Here is a 24,834-nt window from a genome sequence, read left to right on the forward strand (position 1 = left end):
TCGAGAGAGAGCTGGTGCCCTTTTTGGAGAGAGCTACAGCCAACATGAGCCACGATCAGAGGGGGAGAGCGAGCCTCGCGTCCATTTGCCTTTTGTAAGGCAGGGCTCGGCCCCGTTCGCGGCTCCACCTCCCTTCGTGGCGTTTCCAGAAGGCTCTCGAAGGGGGGCGTGTCCCCACTCCGACCGCCTCATGCCGGGCCTCCACCAATGGGGAGGGAGCTGCCCTGCCCCCCCTTCCCGTGGCAGTCTTGGCACCGCAGAGGGGTGCGCAAACCCGCGCACTAGCGCAGGTTTCGTTTTTTGCCATTGTGGTTGGTTGGTTTGAGGTTTTTGGATCCAAAATAACGATAGAGAAAGAAAAATGGCTAACTGAAAGCATCGCAGCCCGGATGAATCACACATACTCCCCCTAAACAACGGGTGTGGACTAACTACACATGAACTTAGCGTCATAACTGATCTAAGGACCCTTTATGGTGTATTGCGAATTTCCACAGCTGTAACAATATGTATATTTACATAAAAATATCTATTCATAAACATATTAAAAAAAAATCGATACATATATATATATATAATCTATACATATATATATATATATATATATATATATATATATATATATATATATATATAAAATCTATACAAATTTATACATATAGATACATATATATGGAGTGTATATGTATATATATGAAGTGTATATATATATATATATATATATATATATATATATATATATATATATATATATATATATATATATATATATTATGTGTATATGTATATATGTATAAACAAGTATACATATATATATATATATATATATATATATATATATATATATATATATATATATATATATATATATATATATATATATATATATATATATATACGTGGTCCATCTAAATAGTAACAGGACTGAGCCTGCTGTGTGCTCCACTTGCACAACTTGAATGAACGGGTTGCGTCACAGTCTTTTGCAACATTCCAGAAATATATATGACTACTCGAAACCCCGTCACAGACGGATTCCGTTCATTCAACCACCCTCACCAGCTCACCCACACTCGAGGGACATGGACTGGACAGGGCATGCTTGCCCCCGCCTACTCATCCCCACCCCTTGCCCATTTCCCCTCCCCCCGCCTTCAATTTGCTTACCCCCACCCAAAAATTTAATTACCCCGCCCCCACCTCTTCAATCCCCGACCACTGTCTCTTGATTCCTAGGCCCCGTCTCAACGAAAAGTGTTTATTGTGCTTCAGAGTTGAAAGTTGACTATTGCCACTATGTGCGATGCACTCTTACAGGTATGAAGTTTCTTTCAGTCCAGGTCACAGTACCTAGAAAAACATGACGCGACCACTCGGAGGAGCACAAAATTGGTCCTTCAGTTTTAATATATAGATTGGTGATGGTTGACTGCGCTCATTGTGTGATTTTTTTACAGGTCGTGCATTACACGTTGTCTAGTCTGAGTCGTCGTGCTATGAGTCAAAAGCAGAGAGCCAATCTGAAGTTTCTTGCCAAGCTTGGCAAAACACCTTCCGAATCCTTCGCAATGCTGCAGCAAGTCTACGGCGAAGAAACAATGTCACGTACACGTGCATTTGAATGGCACATGAGGTTCGAAGAGGGACGGGAGGAGGTTGAAGTTGATCCACGGTCTGGAAGACCTTCAACGAGCAGAACAGCGGACAACATCGAGCGTGTGAAGCAGATGGTGCGCACAGATCGTCCACTCATGGTGCGGATGATTGCTGTGGAACTTTCCATCAACAAGAACACTTTCTGGAGCATCATCACTGAAAATCTCGAAATGCGCAAGGTGTGCGCAAAGCTGGTCCCCAAACTGTTATCCGAGGACCACAAACAGCAAAGAGTCACTGTCTGTCAAGACATTATCGAGCGCCTCGAGGACGATCCAGACCTGCTTGGGAGAGTCATTACTGGCGATGAATCGTGGATATTCGAATACGATCCCGAGACCAAACGGCAGAGTTGTTAGTGGAAAACTCCAGCATCACCCCAAGACCAAAGAAAGCAAGGATGTCGAAGTCTAAGGTCAAGGTGATGCTCATCGTGTTTTTGACATCAAAGGCATCGTCCACTTCTAGTTTCTACCACAGGGTCAAACAGTGAATCAATATGTGTACAAGGAGATCCTCCGGTGCCTCATGAGTTCAGTCCGAGAGAAGAGGAGGGATCTGTGGGAGAACAATGCCTGGGTGCTCCTCCATGACAACGCCCCTGCTCACAGTGCCCTGAGCATCTGATAGTTTCTGACGGAGAGGAACGTGCCAACTCTGGAGCAACCCCCGTATTCGCCAGACTTGGCCCCTTGTGATTTTTTCCTATTCCCCAAGCTCAAGGGGTGATCAAGGGGACCAGATTTCCTGATGTGGAGGCCATCAAAAGGGCCGTGACGACGGAGCTCCGGAGGATTCCAGAAGAAGCCTTCCGGGGTTGCATAGAAGTGTGGAAGAAGAGGATGGACAAGTGTGTGAGACTGGAGGGAAACTATTTTGAAGGGGACAAGCTGTAATTTCAAAATATTTTTTGGAATAAAATTTCCGTGGTCAGTCCCATTACTTTTTGGATGGACCTCGTATAGTAAGCTGCAGAGGGCCCTGGATGGAGATGTGACTCATTGGGACTGACTCAATCGGTCAACTTCCCGACCCGGATCTCAACCAATGGTACTCCATCTCTTCTGGATCTGATTTTGACAAATTTCCCTGACAATATCTGCTGCTCTTCCTTCGCTCCAATTGGTTCTTCTGACCACGTCCTTGTTAAAGTGGACATCTCTCTGGCTGTTATCAGAGAACCACCTCACCGCCGTCGAGTCTGGCATTTCACTCAAGCCGACTGGCAGGGTCTCCGAACAGCCATCAAACTTACAGACTGGTCTCCTATCACTACTTTCTCAAACATCAACTCATCCTGGGAATTCTTTCAAAGAAACTTGCTCTCTCTCATGCACAGATTTATCCCCTCTCGTGTTCAGTTGTCTTACCCTTCCTCCCGCCCTTGGTTTACTGAAGCTTGTGGCGAGGTAGTTGTCCTGAAACAACTTGCCTTTGCCTCATGGAAAGCAAACCCAACTGAGGGCAATCTCAGTTGTTTCCACAAAGCTCGGAACAAGTGTGTATCTACCCTCAAGAGAGCCAGAAAACAACATCTTTCTCATCTCAAGTCTGAACTCTCAAACCTCTCTCCCTCCTCAAAATCCTGGTGGCATTTAATCAAATCTGTTTCTGGTGAATGTTCCTCCTCCATCCCCTCCCTTACCTCAAATGGCCGCACTGCTGATTCCACACGTGATAAAGCTGAATGTCTAAACTCGGTGTTTGCAGCTAAATCTTGTGTCCTAAACCCATCACTATCTCTACCCACTTTACCCAGTCGCACCCAACTGTCGCTGGACTCTGTATCTTTTTCTTCTGACAAAGTGGAGAGCTTGCTATCAAACCTCGACTCAGATTCTGCAACCGGTCCAGACGGCATCAGCCCACGTGTCCTCAAAGCCTGCTCTTCTGCTCTTGCTCACCCTCTCTCTGTTCTATTCACCCTCTCATTTGCCCAAGGTCATCTGCCGTCTGCTTGGAAATCTGCTAACATCACTGCCCTGCATAAAAAAGATGCAAAAACAGATCCCTGTAACTACAGACCAATCAGCCTTCTCCCAATCATCAGCAAGGTGATGGAATCCATCATCGCTTCAGACATGAAATCCTTCCTCTTCTCCAATGGCTTGATTTCCAATCATCAATTTGGTTTCAGACCAGGTGACTCTACCCTGGATATGCTGCTTCTGCTGTCCCATCAATGGATGGAGGTCCTCAATGCCAGACAGGAAATCCGAGCCGTATCCCTGGACATATCACGTGCTTTTGACACAGTCTGGCACCCTGCCCTACTCACCAAACTCTCTTCCCATGGTATTCAAGGCCATCTCCACTCATGGCTCGCAGACTTCCTCTCCTGTCGCAGTCAACGTGTGGCCCTAAATGGAGTTCTTTCATCCCCTCTTCCTGTGCAGGCTGGAGTTCCTCAAGGTAGCGTTCTGGGCCCTGTTCTTTTTCTGGTTTTCATCAATGATCTCTCTGACTCTCTGGAAAATCCTCTATTTCTCTTTGCTGACGACTCCACCCTCTGCCGTACCATCTGTCATCCCTCAGACCGGCAAACAGCAGCTTCTTCGCTCACTGCAGATCTGGATAAAATCACAAACTGGTCCAACACATGGAACATGTCTTTCAATCCAGACAAATCTCACACTCTCACTATGTCTCTTCGAAAGGACCGTTTAAAAAACCCCCCCATCCACTTTCTCAACAATCCTCTGGAAGAAGTCTTTTCTTTCAAGCTTCTGGGTCTCACTATCTGCCATGACCTTTCCTGGGAAAGTCACATTTCCAACCTCGCCTCAAAAGCCAGTCGCCGACTGGGAATCCTCCGTCGTGCAAAGTCCTTCCTCGGCCCTCTTGAGCTCCTGACCACTTACAAAGCTTTTGTCCGTAGCCTGATGGAGTACTGCTCTCCCCTCTGGGCTGGTGCTCCTGCCTCCCACCTTTCTCGGCTTCACGCTGTCGAAACCAGGGCATTTAAGATCATCGGCATCTCCCGCAATGAAGCTGAGTCTTTGGGCCTCTCACTCAATCACCGCAGGTTGGTCGGTGGTCTTTCTGTCTTCTACCGACTCCTCTCCAGCCTTGCCCCCCCTGCTCTCTCTGCGATTTGTCCCCACCACATTTCCACAGGGCGCTCAAGGTCTGCCAACAACCCCCTTCTGGTAAAAATACCAAAATCACAAATCACTGCTCATCTTCACTCTTTCATTCCTCTTTTTTCCCGCCTTTGGAATAAACTTCCTCACTCTATTCTTTCCCATTCTTCCCTCCAGGCTTTCAAAACAGCTGTTCACCACCACCTCTTATCTTCCCCCATCCAAATCCTCGATCTTTTCTACCCCCGATAATCCACCCAAGCCCACTTCCTTCAATTCTCCTGCTTTCCTTCCTGAAAGTCCCTGTAATGTCCATCTTCTCTTCGCCATGTTCCCCGTCCCTCCCCATCCCTCTCCCTTCCACAGTCCACCTAATGTGTCTGTTCCCCACTGTTTTGTCCCTTCCACTCCCGCCCCTCTTGTCTCATGCCTCCTTGCTGTGAGTTGTGTGTTAGCTCTCATACGAGCCTCGACCAAGGTATACAAAAAAAAAAAAAAAAAGATGGAAGGCTTTTGTGAAGAGGAGCCCTGTGTGGCTGAATGACCAATTACCAGACCAGCCATGTGATGGAAGGTGGGCTGAAGTGTTTAAACCTATGGATGTGCATGAGCGCAGGCTTCTTGGAGACAGACTCTTGAACAGATATCTCGCTCTCTGCTTCATCGCTCTTCTTGTGCAGACCGTTGAAACACTGCAGAGGCAATCTTCTCATCATCATCACATCTCCCTGCTTTCAGTTTCCTCGTCTCTGGCACCGTGCTATCATGGTACAATCCAAGACCAGTTCATGCCTACTCAGGTCCTCACCTGTTCTGGAGCGAGTCAGGTACTTTTGGTGCCACAGCTTGGAGTGCAATTCTTTCATTTGTCCTACAAGTTCATGTGTTCCTTTCTTCCCCATTCATTTGTCTTTTGACAGCCAGGTCTGTGTCATTTTTACGGTGACGTCCTCTTCATCCTCCATTTTCATTTTAAATAAACAATTTAATTACAAGAAACATCTTCCTCCTTTCTTGCCTTCATGCACGCTCAGACCAACTGCCACATTGATCAATTTGGATTTGAACGATTGTTGGGGGAAGTATTACATCTATTTAACATCGTGTGAATTTTGTAGGTCCATTATCGTCAGGGGTTGTACAAACCCATGGCATGATGGGTCGACGCAACAATATGTATGGCTCTTACATCATCAAAGCAAAGTCTTTGCTTTTGGTCTTGCTAATTCAAAATAGTTAGAATACAGTGTGGTCAAGCAGCAAGAAGGGAATACAATGTCCATGTTTGACACACTAAGAGATCTTTTAGGCAAAATGAATCTGTCATAACCCCCTCCCAGTAAATGCACTTCACTTAAATGATCCAGTTACGTTACATTTTTACAAAACTGAACATTAATATCCCATGATATTTAACAGCTTAATACTACAGTTAATCTGTAGGAGTAGCCTGTGTGGACATGGCATTTTAACTTTTGGTCTGTATTTAACTTTCAGATGCAGCATACGTGGGAAGCATAAGGAAGGCCCACGAGTTATCCAAGAGTAAGCAGGTTGCCACAGGATGATTTAATGTAGCAGAAGGAAAATAGATGTCCACCGTTTACTCCTAAACAAAGGACAAACAAATGGCTTCATAATTGGAAGGTGTTGTGTTAAGAATGAAATCTCAATATGGCGTGGGTTCCCATTCAGAAGCATAACGATCCATCATGCCTCTCTCCTGAGAACTGTGAAAGGTCATTGGAGAACCCCTGCAACTGAGACATGGACTACAGGAGCATTTATCAAGACTGTAGGTCATGTTCCTGTTGCTCGATATCGAATGCGACTGAGGATAAACAGGCGATGTTCTTTTAACCTATTTGCAAATTTCCCAACGAATGCCCAATTCGTTTAAAAAAAGGTGTGGTACAGGTAATCATAAACCACAGTTGGTAGGTTGTTTTGATTTCAATAATCTCCCTTCTGCCTTGAGAGATTATTATTCAATGACTAGGAATTCAACTTGGTACTTCATAAGCAGAGCATTTCCTCATCCGCTGCTTGCGAGATTAAGCTGGTTGTCCAATCTGCTTGTGTCTTCAGTAAATCCCACAGCATCTTATGAACAAGACTAGATCTTCGATGTGATGTGCGACCATCTTTGTGTCATAACAAACCCGCGAACGCCGATTTGTGAGTGATGCAAATGTGTGCATGGACCATTGGGATGTCGAGCACGACTCAGTGGACATGCACATGTAGGAGTAGGGCAAGGCTTCAAAAACTGTTATTACACAAAACATTTCATCTTACCCCGTTTCAAAAAAAATTGCCATGTGTGCCTGGCTGAACGACGCAGGAGCATTGATTTCTATCCCAACGACGACACAAGACCACAACAACAACAGGTTTCTGTGGCTACGTTAAAAAATTAATTTAATTGCATTTTACCCACAAAAAGTGCTATTTTCACTGATCGTGAAGTGACACATTCTGAAGGTGTGAAAATGTTTCAAATTCAGATGATGGCACAGAGTGATCCAAGTCCCTCCTTTCGGTTCAGATGATGGCACAATAATCAAAGTAGTTCCGGTTGAGATGATGGTACAGAGTGATCCAAGTACTTACAGTTCAGACATTGGCAATAAGTAATCCAAGAGAACATTGAAAACCATCTGATGACCATAATCGTCAAAAATGGATGATTGTCCAATGCTTCGATCTTTCCATGTCTAACATCCTCCTGCAACCTCCCTCCTTCATGCAGACTCTTCAGCCAACCCCTCCCCCAGGCCTCAACCACCAGCCAACCCCTGATTTCACATAAATGATGACGCAATACCAAACAAATTTTTCTCCCCATTAGTTTCTCAATATTGGCATTGTTATGGCAACCAAACATATAAAGTATTCTCCGATGCCTTAGAGTCAATGCCAACTGAAATCTTGTATCATTCACAATCCTTGGTGTTTATTTCTACAGTTAGACTTTCACTTGCACTCCGATAACATACCTTCTAGCAACTCCTCAAAGTCATCGACAAAGAATTCTTTGAGTGGGGGTCGTCTCGGCATTCGCAGTGTCTCCAAGAGTTGTTGTATCTTTGCCGAAACACGGCCATTGACTGGCACGCCTGCAAGGTACCAAGTGTGCAATCTAATTTCCATAAAACAAGGTCCCCATGCTCATAAAAAAGCCTCACACATCAACCTATCAGCTTCAACGGTTGCTCACCGTCTGCAGTGTCCATGAGCTCTGGGTTTCCTAACAAATGAGATACCGGTAGGCCACGGACAGATGCTGCATGGGACCGCTTAGATCTCTCTCCAACGGTCCCACCCATCACATCTGGAGGAATTCGGGACTCTGTTGACACAAGATCCATCAGTCATCACTTCGACTACCTCACCTTTTAAAAATAAGTAAAATGCAAATGTTGACATCACATTTAAGTCAGAGCAATATCAGAGTTGGGATTAATATGCAGCTTCAAAGGTATGTACAATTGGCTATTTATTGTATGTTCTTTTCCATGACCTTTTGGGGTTTAAATACAAGTGATGGTAATTTTTTTTACTTATGGAGGATGAGGCTCCCAGAAGGGCTGGATGGCAGAATTGTAAGGGGCAATAGACCACTGTGGGATTTGGGGAAGGGGAGCACAGAAGGACAAGGGACATACTGACCAAACAATGGGATGGTAAATCAAAGACAATGGAGGCAATATCTGCGATAAGTGGCCTCGTTTCAACTCTTCAAGATTATGTCACAGTACGTGTTTGAATTGTCACATGGCAACTTTGAGACTGCATAGCTAAGAAGTAACCTTGTTGAGTAACCTGAGAACAATTTGGCAACTTCAGCTCACGAGTGAGATGCATAAACCTTAATGTGGCAAAAGTACACGAATAAATTCTGCCTTACCAAGTCGACTGTGCTCCAGGCTCTCTGTTAGGCTCACAAGGCTGCTGGCTGAGCCTGTAGCCGAGCGTTCAGATTCAGCCAGCGGTCTCCTTTTGTGCAATGATTCACGTGACAGTGAAAGCATTGAATGTGTTGGTGAGGATCCTGATGGGTTGTCAGAGGTGGAGCAGGGCGGGTGCACCGAGGGAGGTTGAGACGGGAAAGAAATGGCCTGTTGCTGATAGTGCCGAGTCGGTGAATAGTGGTGATGATGAGGAGGAGAAAGAGCAGAATATGGGAGTGAAAGCACAGAGTGTGATGGTGAGAGGGCAGACTGTGATGTGCAGCTGGCTGCATGGTCATGGCCAAATGAAGGAGAGAATGGCGAGGTGTGCGAAGGTGAGATGGCTGCAGAAGAGAGAGATGGAGAAAATGATGGGAGCGCATGATACGGAGGGGTGCGAGGTCGGTGACAGGAAGAAATGTGGGTTGAGAGTGAGGCAATGCATTCGCTCGGCCCGGGTCCTTCTGAAGATGCAGAAGATGATGTGGAAGAGCAACGTAATGGCCGAGTAGCCCAGCTGTCTCCTGGAGCAAGGAGCAAGTTGCTAGGACTAGTAGGCGAGGCTCTCGCAATCCTCCGCAATGAACCATCATCTTCAGAGGTTGATGAGGTGTCTAAAGGGGAAAAAGATAAGCAGGATTGTAAACTTACCTTGACTCGCCCATTAAGGATGTGATCATCAGCTTCTAAGCTAGTTGTCCCATTTGCATGTATTTCCTTTTAAATTTTTAAGACTTCAAAAGTCATTTGTACCAATGGCATGTTTCAATTATAAGCTCCCTGTAGGAATATAGCTATCATATGTGCAGCCACTTTTGTTAGGACCTTCCTCGGTTTGCAACCAACCACCTATGGTCACAACTTTAGTGAACCCAAGGGGATCTCTCAGTTCAGTATTTTGTAGGAGATGAGTAAGTTACGTGAGAATAATTTACGTAATGGCAGAGATTGATGATCAAAATGCTGAGCCACGTGGCGTTGATTAAAGTAAACCGGCAATGACAATGTGTCGCATACCCGGCGGGGTGTAGGTCTCCACAGACATCTGCGCTAGCAGAGAGTGTCGCTTCGATGGCATTGGTACTGCATAGGGCATCTGTGCCAAGCAGGGCACTGGAACACGCATCCACTCCGACAAGGCATCTGTGTGAGCATGCACATCAGACACTCGGTGCATCAAGATAATTCGTTTGTACAATGAAAATCTTAATACCTTAAGGCCCAGTCACACCTTGACGTTTTAGCCAGCAATGGCAACGTATTAAAATGTATGTAAAACGCTGGCTTACGTTGAACTTTTGATGTTTGTTTTAAAGATTCGGACGTATTCATAACGTATTAGTAACGGACACAGAACGTTTTGTTGTGTTATAGATAACTTATACCAACGAATGCTGAACCTGTTGTCGGCCTTCACAACCTATGCCCAACGATAGTCTAACTTATGCATAGCGCGCTGCACGCATCGCCGACGATGACGTGGCGTAGGTTATGAAAAGGCTGCCGCACAACGATTCAAATCATAACCGCCGCAGAAATGGAAGTGTCAACATCGCAGTCACACCTTGGCGATCTTGCCAGCGTATGCCGACCTCTGAAAAATGCATCTAAAACGCTGGCGCACGTCGAATACGGTATGGGTAAGTTTGGTATACGTGAATAGAACGCTAAAGTACGCTCTCATACGTTGTATTAAATGGAGTATGTCTTGTAATTTTAAACATGTTGAAAATTTTACGACGTACTTGCCGTATGACACACGCTCCGCATGTGATGGGAATAAGTTGTATGCATGATATGCGATCGTTGACACACGTTACTTGTAAGGTGCTCAAAAGTCGAAACACATCAAGGTAATGGTTAGTGTCAGTGTTCCAGACTCCCAGTTTTTTTTTCGGTATGACGGTGTTCAGTGTACAGTGCGGTTATGATTTAAATTGTTGAGCGGCAGCCTATTAATTATATTATATTATAACCGCACTAGAAGTGTCAAAATCACCATCATACCGAAGGAAGGAAAAAAAAAGAAAACAGGGAGTCTGGAACACTGACGCTAACCATTACCTTGATGTGTTTCGACTTTTGAGCACCTTACAAGTAACGTGTGTCGATGTGTGTCAACGATCGCGTAACGTGAGTACAACACGTTACTCATAGGTTAGAAATAAGTTTCGGGTATGCTAAACATGACCTCGACGTGTTTCGACTTATGAGTAACTTACAATTAACGTGTGTCGACGTGTGTCAACGATCGCGTGACGTGCCTACAACTTATGGCCAGCGTTATGTGGAACGTGTGAGTCATACGCTGACATAAGTCTTAAAATTTCAAGCATGGAAAATTTGAGGACAACCGAAAAGTACAACGTTTAAAGCCAGCGTATAACGATGTATGGCAGTGTTTTTCAGCGTGCTCTCAATGTTATCAAAACTTACCCATAACGTATTCGACGTGTACCAGCGTTTTAGACAAATTTTCCAAAAATCGGCATAAGCTGGCTAAAACGTCAAGGTGTGACTGGGCCTTTAGTGCCACATCAAACAACACATTCAATAAAAAAGAAAGGAGGAAAATAATTATCAGCTGAGGACCATTCCCTTACAGCTGCAGAATAGCTCAGTGGTAGCATGCTTCTCTTTGAGCTGCCTCATCTGTGTTCAACTCCCCACCCCACTCTAAACCATCATTTTCGTGCTCCGTTAGGCAAGGTGTTGGATCAATGATCTTGCCATAATTTGACTAGAATGTTAAGCCGGAGTTCGTCCAATCTGCATTCACGTAAAGATTTTGAAAGGTCCCTTGGATTCTGTCAAATAAACTAACTCCAGTGATAATTGAGGTAATACCGGTCAACAAGTGTATTATGAGACTAAGGATTCGTCACTCCTTGGGTGTCGCTTCCCTGGTCTCTGTACATGCTCCGACTGAGGCAAGTGATCTCACCGTGAAGGATGCATTCTATGCCGCACTCGAGTCTGTGGTTGATCAGCACCCCAGACGAGATACTCTTCTCGTTTTGGGGGATTTCAATGCATTGACTGGAACTGATAGGGATGGTTATGAGACATGTGCTGGTTCCCATCGGTCTGGAACTGTGAACCAGAATGGCACTAAGTTCCTTAGCTTTGCAATAAGTCATGGACTTAGGGTGGCTGGTTCATGGTTTCAGTGCCCACAAGCTCATCACTGGACTTGGCATTCCAATGCTGGTGGTGTGGCAAAGGATATTGACCATGTGCTCGTTGATGGATGCTAGAGGATGATTTCCACAATGTGCTCATTTCTCATTTCTGCAATGTGCGGAGTGCTCATTTTCTCAATACCGACCAAAGGCTTGTTGTAGCAACTCTGAAACTGCAGCGTAAATCTGGGAGAATGGTACCATGCAGCCAAGGCTGGATGTTGGCAAGCTCAAGGATGAGAGGGTAGCTGGGGAGTTTGCAAACAGGCCGAGTGGGGGATTTGGGGTTCTGGGTGCTTTCGGGATCCTGAAGCGTTGTGGACTGCCTTCAAGCCCACCATCCTTGATGTTGCTGGTGGATGTCTTGGAACTCACCGGAGGGCGAAGAAGAATTTTGTCTCTCAAGGGACAGTGGATATCATTGACCAGTCACAGGGCCAGGCTTTATGGCAAAGCTGAGCTGTTCAGGGAGTTGAGGAATAAAACTGTACATGCGCTGAGGGTGGACATGGAGTCCTATGTGCAAGGAATCTGTGATGGTGTCGAGCATCAGCTGCAATCAAGTGATTCTCGTCCTGCTTACAGGGGAAGTGCGCATTGTGTTCTTCCAAGCCCGACCCTCAGTGTACTGCAGTTAGAGCAGAGGGTGGTGGGCTCTTGACAAAGGAGTCCGAAGTCCGGGCTGGGCCGGTTACTTTAAGCGGCTGTACCAGGCTGCTCCACCAGTTGTTGAGTTGGACGTCAGGGGTGTCACTATCCCTATTGCTGACCCTCCAATCAACTGTGATCTACCCTCGTTTGTGGAAAAAAACAGGCTGCGGTGAAGCAGGTAAAACGGGATAAAGCTTATCGGATCTGTGGCCTCCATGCTGAACTTCTCAAGGTTAGTGGAAATGCTGCACTTATGTCATTGCATGTAGTTCTGTGCTCTGTTTGGAACACAGGCATCACCCCAACTGACTGGAAGAGAGGCCTTGTTGTCCCTCTCTAGAAATGGAAGGGTGATCGCCAGGACTGCAACAACTACCGAGGGGTGACGCTGCTCTCAGTGCCATGCAAGGTCTTTGCTCGGATCATTCTTGATTGGGTTCACCACCATCTGTTTGAGCACCAGCGTCCAGAGCAGTCAGGCTTTACACCAAAGAGGTCAACAATGGACCATATCCTTGCTCTTCTGGTCCTCACTGAATGCAGATGAGAGTTTCGGCAGGGGCTGCTTGCAGCCCATGTTGATCTCTGTAAAACGTTTGAATCAGTGAATCGGGATGCCCTCTGAAGGATTCATGGTCTTCGTGGGGTGCCACCAAAACTGATCAATCTGATGTCTGAACTGTACTCTGGTACTGAGAGTGCTGTGATATGTGGTAATATCATCTCTGACTTATTTCCAGTTGTTACTGGAGTTTGTCAGGGGTGTGTACTGGCCCCCACACTTTTCAGCGCTTGTATGGACTGGATTCTGGGGATAATGTCAGAGAGATGAAGCTGCGGTGCATCATTTGGGAATGTTAAGATATCTGAGCTTGATTTCACAGATGAAGCAGTCATCTTTGCGGAGACTCTGGATATCCTTTTGGGGGCCCTCGAGGTGCTGAAGGAGGAATTGGAACTGCTGGGATTATAGGTTTCCTGAGTGAAGACTAAGATCCAGGCTTTCAATGACATCTTTGATGCTGCTGTTTGTGGTCATGATGTTGAGGTCACGGAGAGATTCACTTACCTTGGCAGTGATATTCATATCTCTGCTGGTTTTGAGCCAGAGGTCAATAGACATCTGGGTCAGGCCTGGGGAGTCATGAATTCACTGGATCATGGGGTGTGGTGCTGTCGGTAGCTATGCAGAATGACAAAGTATGAGTCTTCAGGTCCTTGGTGCTTCCAGTCTTGCTCTATGGATGTGAGACTTGGATTCTGACATGGAATCTGAGATGGACACTTTATTACTTTGGTATCAGGTCTCTTTGGAGAATCCTTGGCTATCGCTTATCGGACTTTGTGTCCAAAGAGTGGTTGCTGAGAGAGACTGAAATGAGATTTGTTACCTGCATAGTCCGTGACCATCAGCTGCGGCTGTGTGGACATGTGGCTCGTTTTCCTGACGCTGATCCTGCTCAACAGATTCTCTCAGCAAGGGAGCCTTGTGAGTGGAGGAGACCAATTGGTCGACCAAGTGCCTCATGGTTGCAGCAGGTTGATCAGCATCTCACGGAGATGGGAATGGGCCAGGTATCTGTCTGGGGGATGGCCAAACGGAGGCCCCTGGAGTACCGCCGGAAAGTGGACGCAGCGACGCGCTGCTCCGGCACATGCTCCCATACCTGACCTGATCTGACCTGAGATGCAACCTTCTGGTCTATGGATAAGATCTTTTTAAAATCCTCCAATCGAGTTGTGATAGAATATGGCATTTCGCTTTGAAAAGTGGATGAGGTGTTTACACATTTACTTTAAATGGATCTCAACAATCATGGAAAAGCATTTTGAAATGAACAAACAAGAGACAATGACTTGTTACCAGTGTATAATGACAGAGTATTCAACAAACTATTCCTGGAAAATGAAGAGGAGTAGAGGTTTGATTGAGTAAAGGGAAGTTTGAATGACATTTTGGAGGAAACAATTGAAACGAGGAAGCATCTCAAAATGCAAAGCCCATCTGCTTCCGTTTTGTATTCAAACTAAACTTGACGAAAACAACAGTTAAAATAAATTGTACATATTATCATTTGTGTTCTGCACAATCTCATAATAAATGTTTATTGAAGATTGGATGACAAAAGCTCAATTGATAAAAATGTTAGGGCTTGGACATACACACTGAATCTCAATGGTCAACAAAGATTTTGATTAAAACATTTATGGCTGGTCTACCACTTCATCGATGATGTCGTCATTGCAATTCCATGTTCCGCATTCGGAGTAGAATGAGATGTGCTAAATTTCAAATTTATTTGATCAGTAGTTTCAGAGCGATAATGTTTTATTTTTTGGCGGTTAAACCAAGACGGTTGCCATACCACGTGATCTGTGATGTCACAATTATAATTAAAATATTCTTCATGGGGAGTTGCCCCTACCCTGAAAATTTGTCAATCAGGCAAGTGGTTGCTGAGAAAAAAAAAATGTTAAAAAACAATATCTGGGTAATATATATCGAATATAGAATAATAGAAAATAGAAAAAATAATAAAATAATAATAAGAATATAAAAGAAAATAAATAGAAAATATAAAAATTAAATTAAAAAAAATGATGGAATAAAAAAGGCCAAAAAAGGGTCAAAGAACAACATCGACAATAATAATAATGAGAATTATTTTCACCAAATTATTAATTTCTCTTCTCCATATTCTCATCATAAAGCTTTTTTGAAAATTTGATGACAAAAGTTCAAATGGCCTGGACAGATACACAGGCACAAGTGATTGTAAAACCTCGTCTTCCACTGCGCGGGGGACGGACTAACTAAAACGGTACTCGGTAGAGCACATACCACCAGGCTGAACAGTTATGTTTTGTATCCCACTGCTCGGCCCAATCTGGATCGAACCTGAACCAGAATCTAATCAGCTTGTTCTTGTCTAATTGACCAAAACTCATCTACCAAATTTTGGCATAATCTGTCCACAACTTTTATCAATACCATGATATATATATTGTTTTCGCCCTATCTCTCAATGGTGAAGAATCACTAAGGGAAAAGAAAAAAAAAATTCTCGTCGCCGGATCCGGATTTGGATCTTCAACAAAATCTCATCAACTCGTCCTTGTCACACACCCAACCTGTCCACCAAGTTTCGTCAGAATCCGTCCATATCTGTTTGAGATATCGTGCTCACAGACAGACAGACAGACAGACAGACACGGGTGGAAAACCCATAATGCAGTGCATGAAGAACGAAGAAAAGGGTGAACGACTGAGGCTTGAGGAAGCACTCGCTGCACCAAAGGTCAATAAATTGGAATGAATGGTTGATTAATAAAAGTAAATAATAATATCAAGGTTAACTGGTATGAGATGTTAGAATGTGCCGTACTCAGTTTTATTGCTTTTTCAATATTCTCGATTGCTTTATTTCATTGTATTTTCCTGCATGATCAATCACGTTTTACATGACAATGTTCTTTCACGTTAACATGAAAATTCCAAATCGAGTTGGAATGTTTACTTAAGAGCAAGTGTTACTTAATCAATGCTGTCTAATTTATTTTACTTAATTAATGATGCTGAGCGATCGAAAAAGAGCATTAAAAATCCGTTTTAGACGTCACTATTTGGGAGGTTCATGTTTAGTGTAGTAGATAGTAGAAAAAGCGTGCAAATTATGATGCAAGCATCAAATTTGGCATTTCTGTTCTGCAGGGCTTTCTGATCAAATCTGCCCGATTGGCCATTTTCAAATGGCCAATCAGGAAGATTTGATTAGAATCCCCTGGAGAACAAATGTGCCAAATTTGATGCTTGTATCATCATTTGCACGATTCCTCTCAAAAATTGCTGTTATCTGCCCCACTAGTTGTGGTCCAGCGTAACTGCATGACACATACCACTGGAGTGCACACCTAATCCCTACTTCCCCCCACAACACACACCTAACCCCTCGCCCACCACCATCACCACAATCTCCCCCTAACCCCCCCCCCCCACCCCCCAGTGAACACCTGATTACACATTGGTTAGCTTGGTGTTAGTGTAAGATCTCAGGGTCTCGAGTTTGAGCACCTGTCGTGCAGTTAAATAATGCCAGGTGGGTTGACTCAGCCTGTCATCTCTTTGAGGCTGGCAAAATGAGTACCAGCTTCCTGGAAAAAGGGGGCACTGCATCAGTGGCACAGCCATGCTCCCAGCACTGATGCAACCATTAGCCACAGGCTACATACGAGATGACGACGACACATTGGTCAGTTGCTAATACGTGCGCACACACTTGCACACGTTGGATGCCGTTCATATGTAAAACCATACGAAGCACCTGGTCGACTTGTTTATAGTGCAGAAGATGCTAATCAGACAGCAACCCCACTCGAGAATAGCAAGCGGTGTAAACTGGTGCAAGGAACCTGTGAGCTCCTTGTACCTGCAGTCCAAGCAGGAATTTGTCATTTGTTCATGCTGCCAGCGATAACTCGCCTCCTCTTCACGAAGGACACTGTGGGATCTTTCACGCCCAACAACAAACATCAGCAGAAGGGACGCGCACAGAGTTTAATGTCCATCCGAGGGATGGCGTTGATGAATCACGAGACCTGCGAAACACCAGGATAGCAGTTTAGAGCTGGGAAGAGATTTGAACCCAGGCGAGATGACTCACAGGACAGTATGCATACCTTTAGGTTTAGGCTATCCTGGCAGGCACCTCCACACACACACACACACACACACACACACACACACACACACACACACACACACACACACACACACACACACACACACACACACACGGTATTGGAAGTAATTATGGAAGAACAAGTGAAACAAATACAGGAGTCACAAGCGAGTAACTGCAATGAGAGGAAGAATATCTAATTGACAGAATAGAATGTATGATTGGCACAATATGAAATACAAAAGAAGTCTGCTGTACAGTACACTTGAATTTTATAGATGGGGCCTTTGATTTGTGCAGAGTGTTACACCTCATTTCCATTATGCCATGCAGGTCATCAAACGTACCATTATGCAATATCAGTCCAGATGTCCTGTGTTACTGCCCATAATTCACCATGCTGCGTGGTCAGAGTTTGATGTTCACGGTTTATATGCAAGCTCATACACCCTCAACAATGTTCATATCCGAAATGTATGCAGCAATAGCCAAGGGTGTGTTTCTCGGTTACTTTCACAATATTCGCTGCATGCTTGGGATCCATCATCTTGATGGGAGATTAATCCTTACCTGACAAATGGTATTAGTAAGGTAATGGCATTATTGATCAGAATCTTCCTGCATTAGACAGAAAGCCAGGATGCCATGGAGATAACCGAAATTGTGAGTGGAGATGCAGCCAAAACTCCTTGACTGCAGATGGTGTGTATCTATGATGCTGGTCTTCTCTCCCTCATCAAACACGCTGCCATTGATTTTTATGATAGTCTATTGTTTACAGATTTGAGGCTCGTAGTGGAGCTGTCACATGTACACATGGACATACAGACAAACATCAGTGACAACACATGACTGTTAGACAAGACAAATAGAGCCAGAGTTTGAGGGAAGTGCTGCCACTTCCCGAGGTACTCTGGGTACCAGCGACGTCCTCATAATGGCACCAATTTTCTCACTGCACTTAGCAGGGAATTTCCTAAGGAGGAATTCCCTCATCCCTTTGGATGCCAACCTATCGGGATTGTCTCTCCTCTTAACTGTTTAAAAACTGAGCATCAAGCAAGGAAGCAGCACATACCATTTTTAGTCTTTGGTATGATTCCGTCGAGGTTTGAACCGCAGACCTCCCAGACTCCAAGCGAATGGAAGCTCTCACCATTCCAATCCCGAATCTGGTAACTTGGATTACTTTCACCTGATTGTCACCAAACAATCTTAACTTTGATTCATTTGTGAAGAGAACAGGTCTCCAGCTTTTCTCATCTCACCGATCGTGGTCCCGTACGAATTTCGACCTTTTGGCTTTGTTCTCTCATTTCAGCCGAAGTTACAGGTCCAGTGACACCACTTCATCCTGATGTTCATCTGGACGTGTAGAAACGTCGTTGGTCAGATCTGCAAGGTGCCATCGATTCCACAAGGAAAACAGCCTGTGATACTCGTCACTTGAGTGTTTCAGGTTTCCATCTCCTACCACTTATACCATCACCAGTTATAGCTTCACAGCCTGTTTAGTCTTGCATACAGCTCATACTGAAACTGTGAGTCATGCTGCAATGCATTACCAAGGAGTATCCATTAACAACCAAAGCTTTCATTTCTACACATGTTAAATGGCTTTTCAGTCCTGGGAGCCATTAATGGATTTGTACTGCAGTTACTACTGGTTACAGTAACTGCCTGCACTCTTGTGGGCTTTATACCGATGTACATAATCACTGACGGTAATCTGATGCGTTTCATTTTCATACGATAAAGGGGTGACATTCGCAGTGTTTGCCCCTTTTTGTTCTCTATTCTGTCGAAAAATCGTTTCCACACTCTCCTGATTTTCATAGATTATGGCTGATAAAAAAGACTAATGACACTTTGTGCAACAAATTTGCAACACAAGTCACATGACGAGTCAGCAGACATTCATTTTGCCTCAAAAGAAATTCAAGATGGCCACTGACAGGAAAATAAAACCATGCCTGGTCATCAATAGGAGGGAAATATTGGTTTGCTTTGTCAAAAATCGATTTTAGTGGTATACTTTGATCACATACATTGTGTGCATTCCTGTAACATCCACTCCAGGCATTGTGGATCTAAGTCTTAAACTAGAACGGGACTCGGTCGAATGCATCGACTCTCCTCGCACGCTCATTCTGAAGAAAAATACCATCGTTAACTGAACACGCTACTATTATGGCCCATGTACCCATATCATCTATGATGTCACATACATTGACATTATCCATCGATTTATTGATTAATTATTATGATATTTAACAACCACTTTTGTGCACATTAAGGCTAAATTGCATCAATGAAGGTGAATATTAACAAGGACAAATGTGTCCACGAGCAGCGTCCTAAAGATTTTGTCGGCTAAAAAAAAAAAAAACAACAACAACAACTTCCGATATTTCGTCACATGCCTTGATTAAGCCAATAGCCAAACGCGTCATAATGTATTTACGTATTTACGATACATCGTGTATTTACGAAATATATAATGTATTTACGAAATTACAATACTATAAATGGAATAATCTTTAAATAGTAACGTGAACTTTTCGAAACTTTAAAGAAAATGTCCGAATATATTTAAAAGTTCATGATAGACACTCTCAAAAGGCACCGTCAATGCGAGGATGTGTACATGTGCTCAGTATTTAAGGAGATCCGGATCTTGTATATACAAGAGCCGAGTCCTCGAGATTAAGGTTTTGTTTTCACAAGAAGAAGAACAAGAACAAGAAGAAGAAGAAGAAGAACGCCAAGCTCTCTATGAGCAGCGTTCGCTACGCGAGACGCTGCTAAAAATAAAACTTCAAACAAACTATATTCATCTTGGCTAGTCAGTTGAACATATGTATGAAGTTTTGCATCGAACTGTTAAGCAGTTCTGGAGAAGAAGATTTTTTGCGTTTATATATTCAATCCAATATGGCCACCAGACCACGTGACATCATGAATTAAATTCTACACTCACATGTGGTCGTAGATCAGACATATGAAGTTTAAGACTTCTCGGATGATTTCGATTCAACCATTTATAGCTAGAATACCACTTCACCGATGATGGCATCATTATCACCCTATATTCCCCATGGAGAGTTGATGACATATGCAAATTTTCAATTTTTTCGTTTAGCAGTTTCAGAGAAAAAGATGTCCAATTTTTTTCCCTTCAATCCAATATGGCTGCCATACCATGTGACCGATGACATCAGAGTCGTCAATAAAATATTCTCCATGGGGAGTCCCTCCTTTGTTTAAAGTTTTGCATCGATTGGCCAAGTGGTTACAGAGAAAAAAAATTAAGCCAAAATATATGGACGTGTGCACGCGCATGCACGCAGGCACACCAATAGTCTCACAACCCCTTCGGGGCGAGACTAAGAACCAGTGAAAAAAATCCTCAGACAAGTAAAGTCATGCTGCAAGAGAAAGATGGGAAGATATTGGTAGAGATAAGAGTCGAGTCAATAAGAAAAGCCTGGTGGTGGTTTAACAGTTAAGGTGGTCAGCTTAAGATCTTAAGGTCCTGAAGTCAAGCCTCTGTTGTGGCCATAAATAACAGCAGGTCAGTTGACTCAACCTGTCATCCTTCCAAGGTCTTCAAAATGAGCAACAGCTCTGAGAAAAATGATCCATTTGATTATCCTGCATCGGAGTGGCGACCACTCCAGGATTGTGTCCCCTAGTCAATGAACCTGCCTCAGCAGCCCGATGTGCCTAACGGAGCAAAAGGAATGCTCATTATTATTAAGTTAACAAGAGGCCAGTGGTTAGATATTAGTAGAGACCATGGCAAGACAAACAACAGGAAAAGTGGTGAGATTTTGATAGAGACCATCTCCATTCCAACAAGAGGAAGTTGGTGAGATACAATATTTGTAGAGACTGCATTGAGAGCAACAATCGGAAGGTGGTGAGATGGTGAGATATTTGTAGAGACTGCCTCAAGAGCAACAAGAGGAAGATGGTGATATATTGGGAAAAAGTGAATAAGAAAAGCCTGGTGGTAACTTAACAGTTAAGGTGGCTGGCTTAAGCTCTTAAGGTCCTGAGTTAGGGGTACCTGGAGGGAAGACACACCTGGGTTACCTGGAACACACGGCTGAACCCGGTGTAGGGCACGGGCAGCAGGATTAAAACGTGGAAGCCATTGACTCACACCGAGCTGCTCTCTCTGGGTCCATTGTGGTTCTAGGGATGACGTAAAGAGTGGAATTTAAGGATTGAAGCAGGTCGTGGAAGCATTTTAAAAACACAAAGCACAATATTCTGTCCTCGCTTTAAAACAATTATGCAAAGATCATTGAGGATCTGCCTAAGTTGTATCAAACACAGACAGGTGTACTGCAAAAACATCAAGCAGAAAAGAAAGACGTCAATGCCAGAGCCAATTTTACTGTTACCAAAAATGCAATCAAACTAAATGAAGTAAAACAAGAGAAAACGAGAAAGATGAAAGCGGAGTCCGAATGTTGTGAAACAAAAGGAAACAGCCATTGCATAAGTTAATGAGGTTCGCAATGTCCCGTGCCAAATCTATCTCGGATCATGGTGTTCCTCATTAAATGGACTTGTGCAGCTACAACATCGATTACACTTACAATACCTTCAGAAAGTATTCACAACCCTCGACTTTTGTTACATTTTTGTGTATTACAGCCTGAATTTAAAATTGATTAAATATGAATTTTTTGTCAACGATCGACACAAAATACCCCACAATGACAAAGAGAAAACATGTTTTTAGAAATTTTTGATAATATTGTGAAAATTTATGCGGATATTGTGGAATATTATATATATATATATATATATATATATATATATATATATATATATATATATATATATATTGTTACGGTTGTGGAAATTCACAGAGCACCATATAGGTCCTTAGATCAGTGATGTCGATAAGTCTGTGTTCAGATAGATTTCCCCACCGATGTTTAACGGGCAATTATTCGTGTGCAGGGCTGTGAATCTTCAGTTAGCCGTTTTTTCTTTTGCTATCTATATTTTGGACCAACCGCATTTCAACCACCACAACCGCCTTCACAACAACCACCTTCTCCACAACCACCTTCACAACAACCACCTTCTCCACAACAACCACCTTCACAACAACCACCTTCTCCACAACAACCACCTTCACCACAACGACATCTCCTCGCCATCTCCTAAACCACATCTCAACAACAAACAACATCGCCTCACCTTCATCTCCGCAAACGCCGCCATGTTTGCACCAGCCACGGCGAGTTCCCCATGAACGGCATCGCCGCCGACAGACGCAGGGGTTCCCTGTTGGGGCGAGGGCCGATGATCTCTGCAACATCCGCGGGAGTCGATGATTTCACCCACGTCCGCTCTCTCCGAGCTTCGCATCAAAATCGGATCAAAAGATCGAAAGGGGCGGAGCCAGCGAGGGGTCAGAGGTGAGAGATCGAAGATCAAAACCTCGCCTCACGGACCCAATATAAGGGCGCGCAGAGACGCCAAGCGGGCAGTTGTGTGGAGTCGCGTTGGGAGCTGGGTCAGCCTGGAGTCTGGAGTCTGCAGTCGGTGAGGAGCTGGAAAGAGCGGAGGAGACGGGAGCCTGGAGCGCAGCCTGCCGTGCCGTGCCGAACTGTGGGTCGCTGGGGAGAGGCCGGAGAGGAGTCGCCATCCAGCAGCATAACGGTCCGAGGTGATCAGACCGCGGGACAGTCCAAACGACGCTGAGGAACGGACGGGCTCTTAAGAGAGCATCAACTCTGAAAGAGCAAAGGCCCGTTCGTTCCTCTGAGGCATTGTCGACTCGGCCCGATCGACCGGGCCGCACGACGAGGCCTGGGCCACGCCGCGGTCATGCCAGCTGCCGTGTGGACGGGACGCCGAGGAGCGCCCAGCGAGTCGCCACGAAGGCGGCAGGTAACCAGCGCGACCTCTTGGAGCTTTTTCGGTCTTCACAGCTCCGTGAACTATTAAAGGCTCATGAGGCCCAGTTCTTGCCCTTTTCTTTCTGGGGTTTTCTTTGCATGAACGTTGTGGCGCCATGTCTTAAAGTCGAACTGTTAAGTGCATGTGTGTGCATAATAAATAGATGGTTGTAGTTCTTTTTGTTACTCGTGTCCTGTCCCTTACCCCCATTGCATTAATTGCATTGCTTGTATACGTGCATTGGTTGCATACATGACTGCATGATTGCATACGTGCATTGGTTGCATACATGACTGCATGACTGCTTACGTGTGTGTAATAAATGTCCTTGTGTAAATGTTCACCTGCTCGTTGCATCCTCTTCCCTTAATTGAACTGCCATGATTAAGTTCGGAATATAGCTGGCTTTTTAATAGCCGATAAAAGAATCGGATCCGGCAGGGCTTGGCGATATACATCACTCAGCAAATCGCAAACAGAGCGAGCTGCTTAGCGGCTCATTTCCAAGCAGGCCCCGTTGAGGTACAGTCTCTCGGTAGTCTGCCCGCGCGATTAATTAGGAAAATCGACCATTCAGCGATTGGACCCTGTAGCGTGGGTGGAGTATTGACAAGGCTGTGGTGTGATTAAAGATACACCCGTAGTTGGATTTTGGCGTTGATCCGAAAGCTGCGACAAGGTTTGTCCGTTCGGTGGGCGAGAGCGGCCACCATTGGCTAGAAGCGGTCGCCCGCACGCCGGAACGGGTGGAAACCACAACTATATATATATATATATATATATATATATATATATATATATATATATATGTATATATATATATATCAGCTGGAGTACCCGGCGTTGCTCAGGGAAAAAAGTAGGAATAAGAAAGGGGTAAATTGTGGTGCTTAATATATATCACATTTAATTTGGACACTTCACATTTCTTTGTCGTTATCAGCGTTCGTCATTAGTGCTCATGAGGCTGTCTCGGAGGTTGTCATAGTTATCAGCAAGCAAGTTATTTTGCTCCCGGCGGATAAAGCCCAGTCGCTCTGTCTCGATCTTGCAGTAGACATCGACCAGAAACTGCTGAGAGTCGTCACATGTGCAGTATGTGGTTGCCCTCTCTCACCATGATGTGGTAACTGTAGTACTGGAGCTGTGCGAGTTTTCTGCCATCCTGTCCAGTAGCAGTCCTGGCCACCAGAGGATGCTGGAGCCATCTGTTCCATATGGGAACACTATGGGATACTGGAGTGCATCATAAGATGCATGCAGCTCACTGATCTTTTTAAGTGCCCCCATCGTGAATTCTGAGGACAATGTCTCTGGGTTCTGTTGGCTCATTGTCCATTAGGATGGCGATTTCTGGTGCAGACTTGGCATTGTAGTGGCATGTGTGCTCTCCTTGTGGTCGCTTGTTCTCTATGATTATGATCTGGTGCTCTTCAGAGTTGCCTCCTTCTGCAAGTAAATCTCTGCAGTCTTGAGCTCACGGACCAGATGGTTATTCTCATGAAACCACTTTATGAGCATCTCAAGGATGTGTGGTTTGAGGTCGCTGTGGTTCCTGGCAGTCAGCTCCTTGGCGTGTGAGTCCAGGAAGTAGACCTGTAGGAACTTTGGCTGGCCCTCTTCAGGCAGGAGCAAGCTGCTAATGCGGTGGAACACTTGACCTTGGAACCAGAAGCTCGCGTTCCAGCCCTGGACTTCAGCT

General features: G+C 44.6%; 1 protein-coding gene across 1 annotated transcript in view; it reads right to left on the bottom strand.

Annotated features, from left to right (window-relative positions):
* The window catches only part of LOC147014093 (disco-interacting protein 2 homolog C-like), a 182,965-nt gene that overhangs the window by 104,157 nt on the left and 53,974 nt on the right, over positions 1–24,834 (bottom strand). The window contains exons 4-8 of the mRNA XM_085851748.1: positions 21,294–21,404; positions 9,710–9,835; positions 8,650–9,306; positions 7,960–8,091; positions 7,739–7,858 (exon numbers count right to left, since the gene is read on the bottom strand). Of these exons, the coding sequence (XP_085707874.1) occupies positions 7,739–7,858; positions 7,960–8,091; positions 8,650–9,306; positions 9,710–9,835; positions 21,294–21,404 (1,146 nt within the window). The remainder of the gene's footprint in view (positions 1–7,738; positions 7,859–7,959; positions 8,092–8,649; positions 9,307–9,709; positions 9,836–21,293; positions 21,405–24,834) is intronic.

The sequence above is a fragment of the Eptatretus burgeri genome, chromosome 13 (genome assembly GCF_056783735.1).
Source record: "Eptatretus burgeri isolate ZD-2024b chromosome 13, Ebu_testis_v1, whole genome shotgun sequence".
Classification (NCBI taxonomy): Eukaryota; Metazoa; Chordata; class Myxini; order Myxiniformes; family Myxinidae; genus Eptatretus; species Eptatretus burgeri.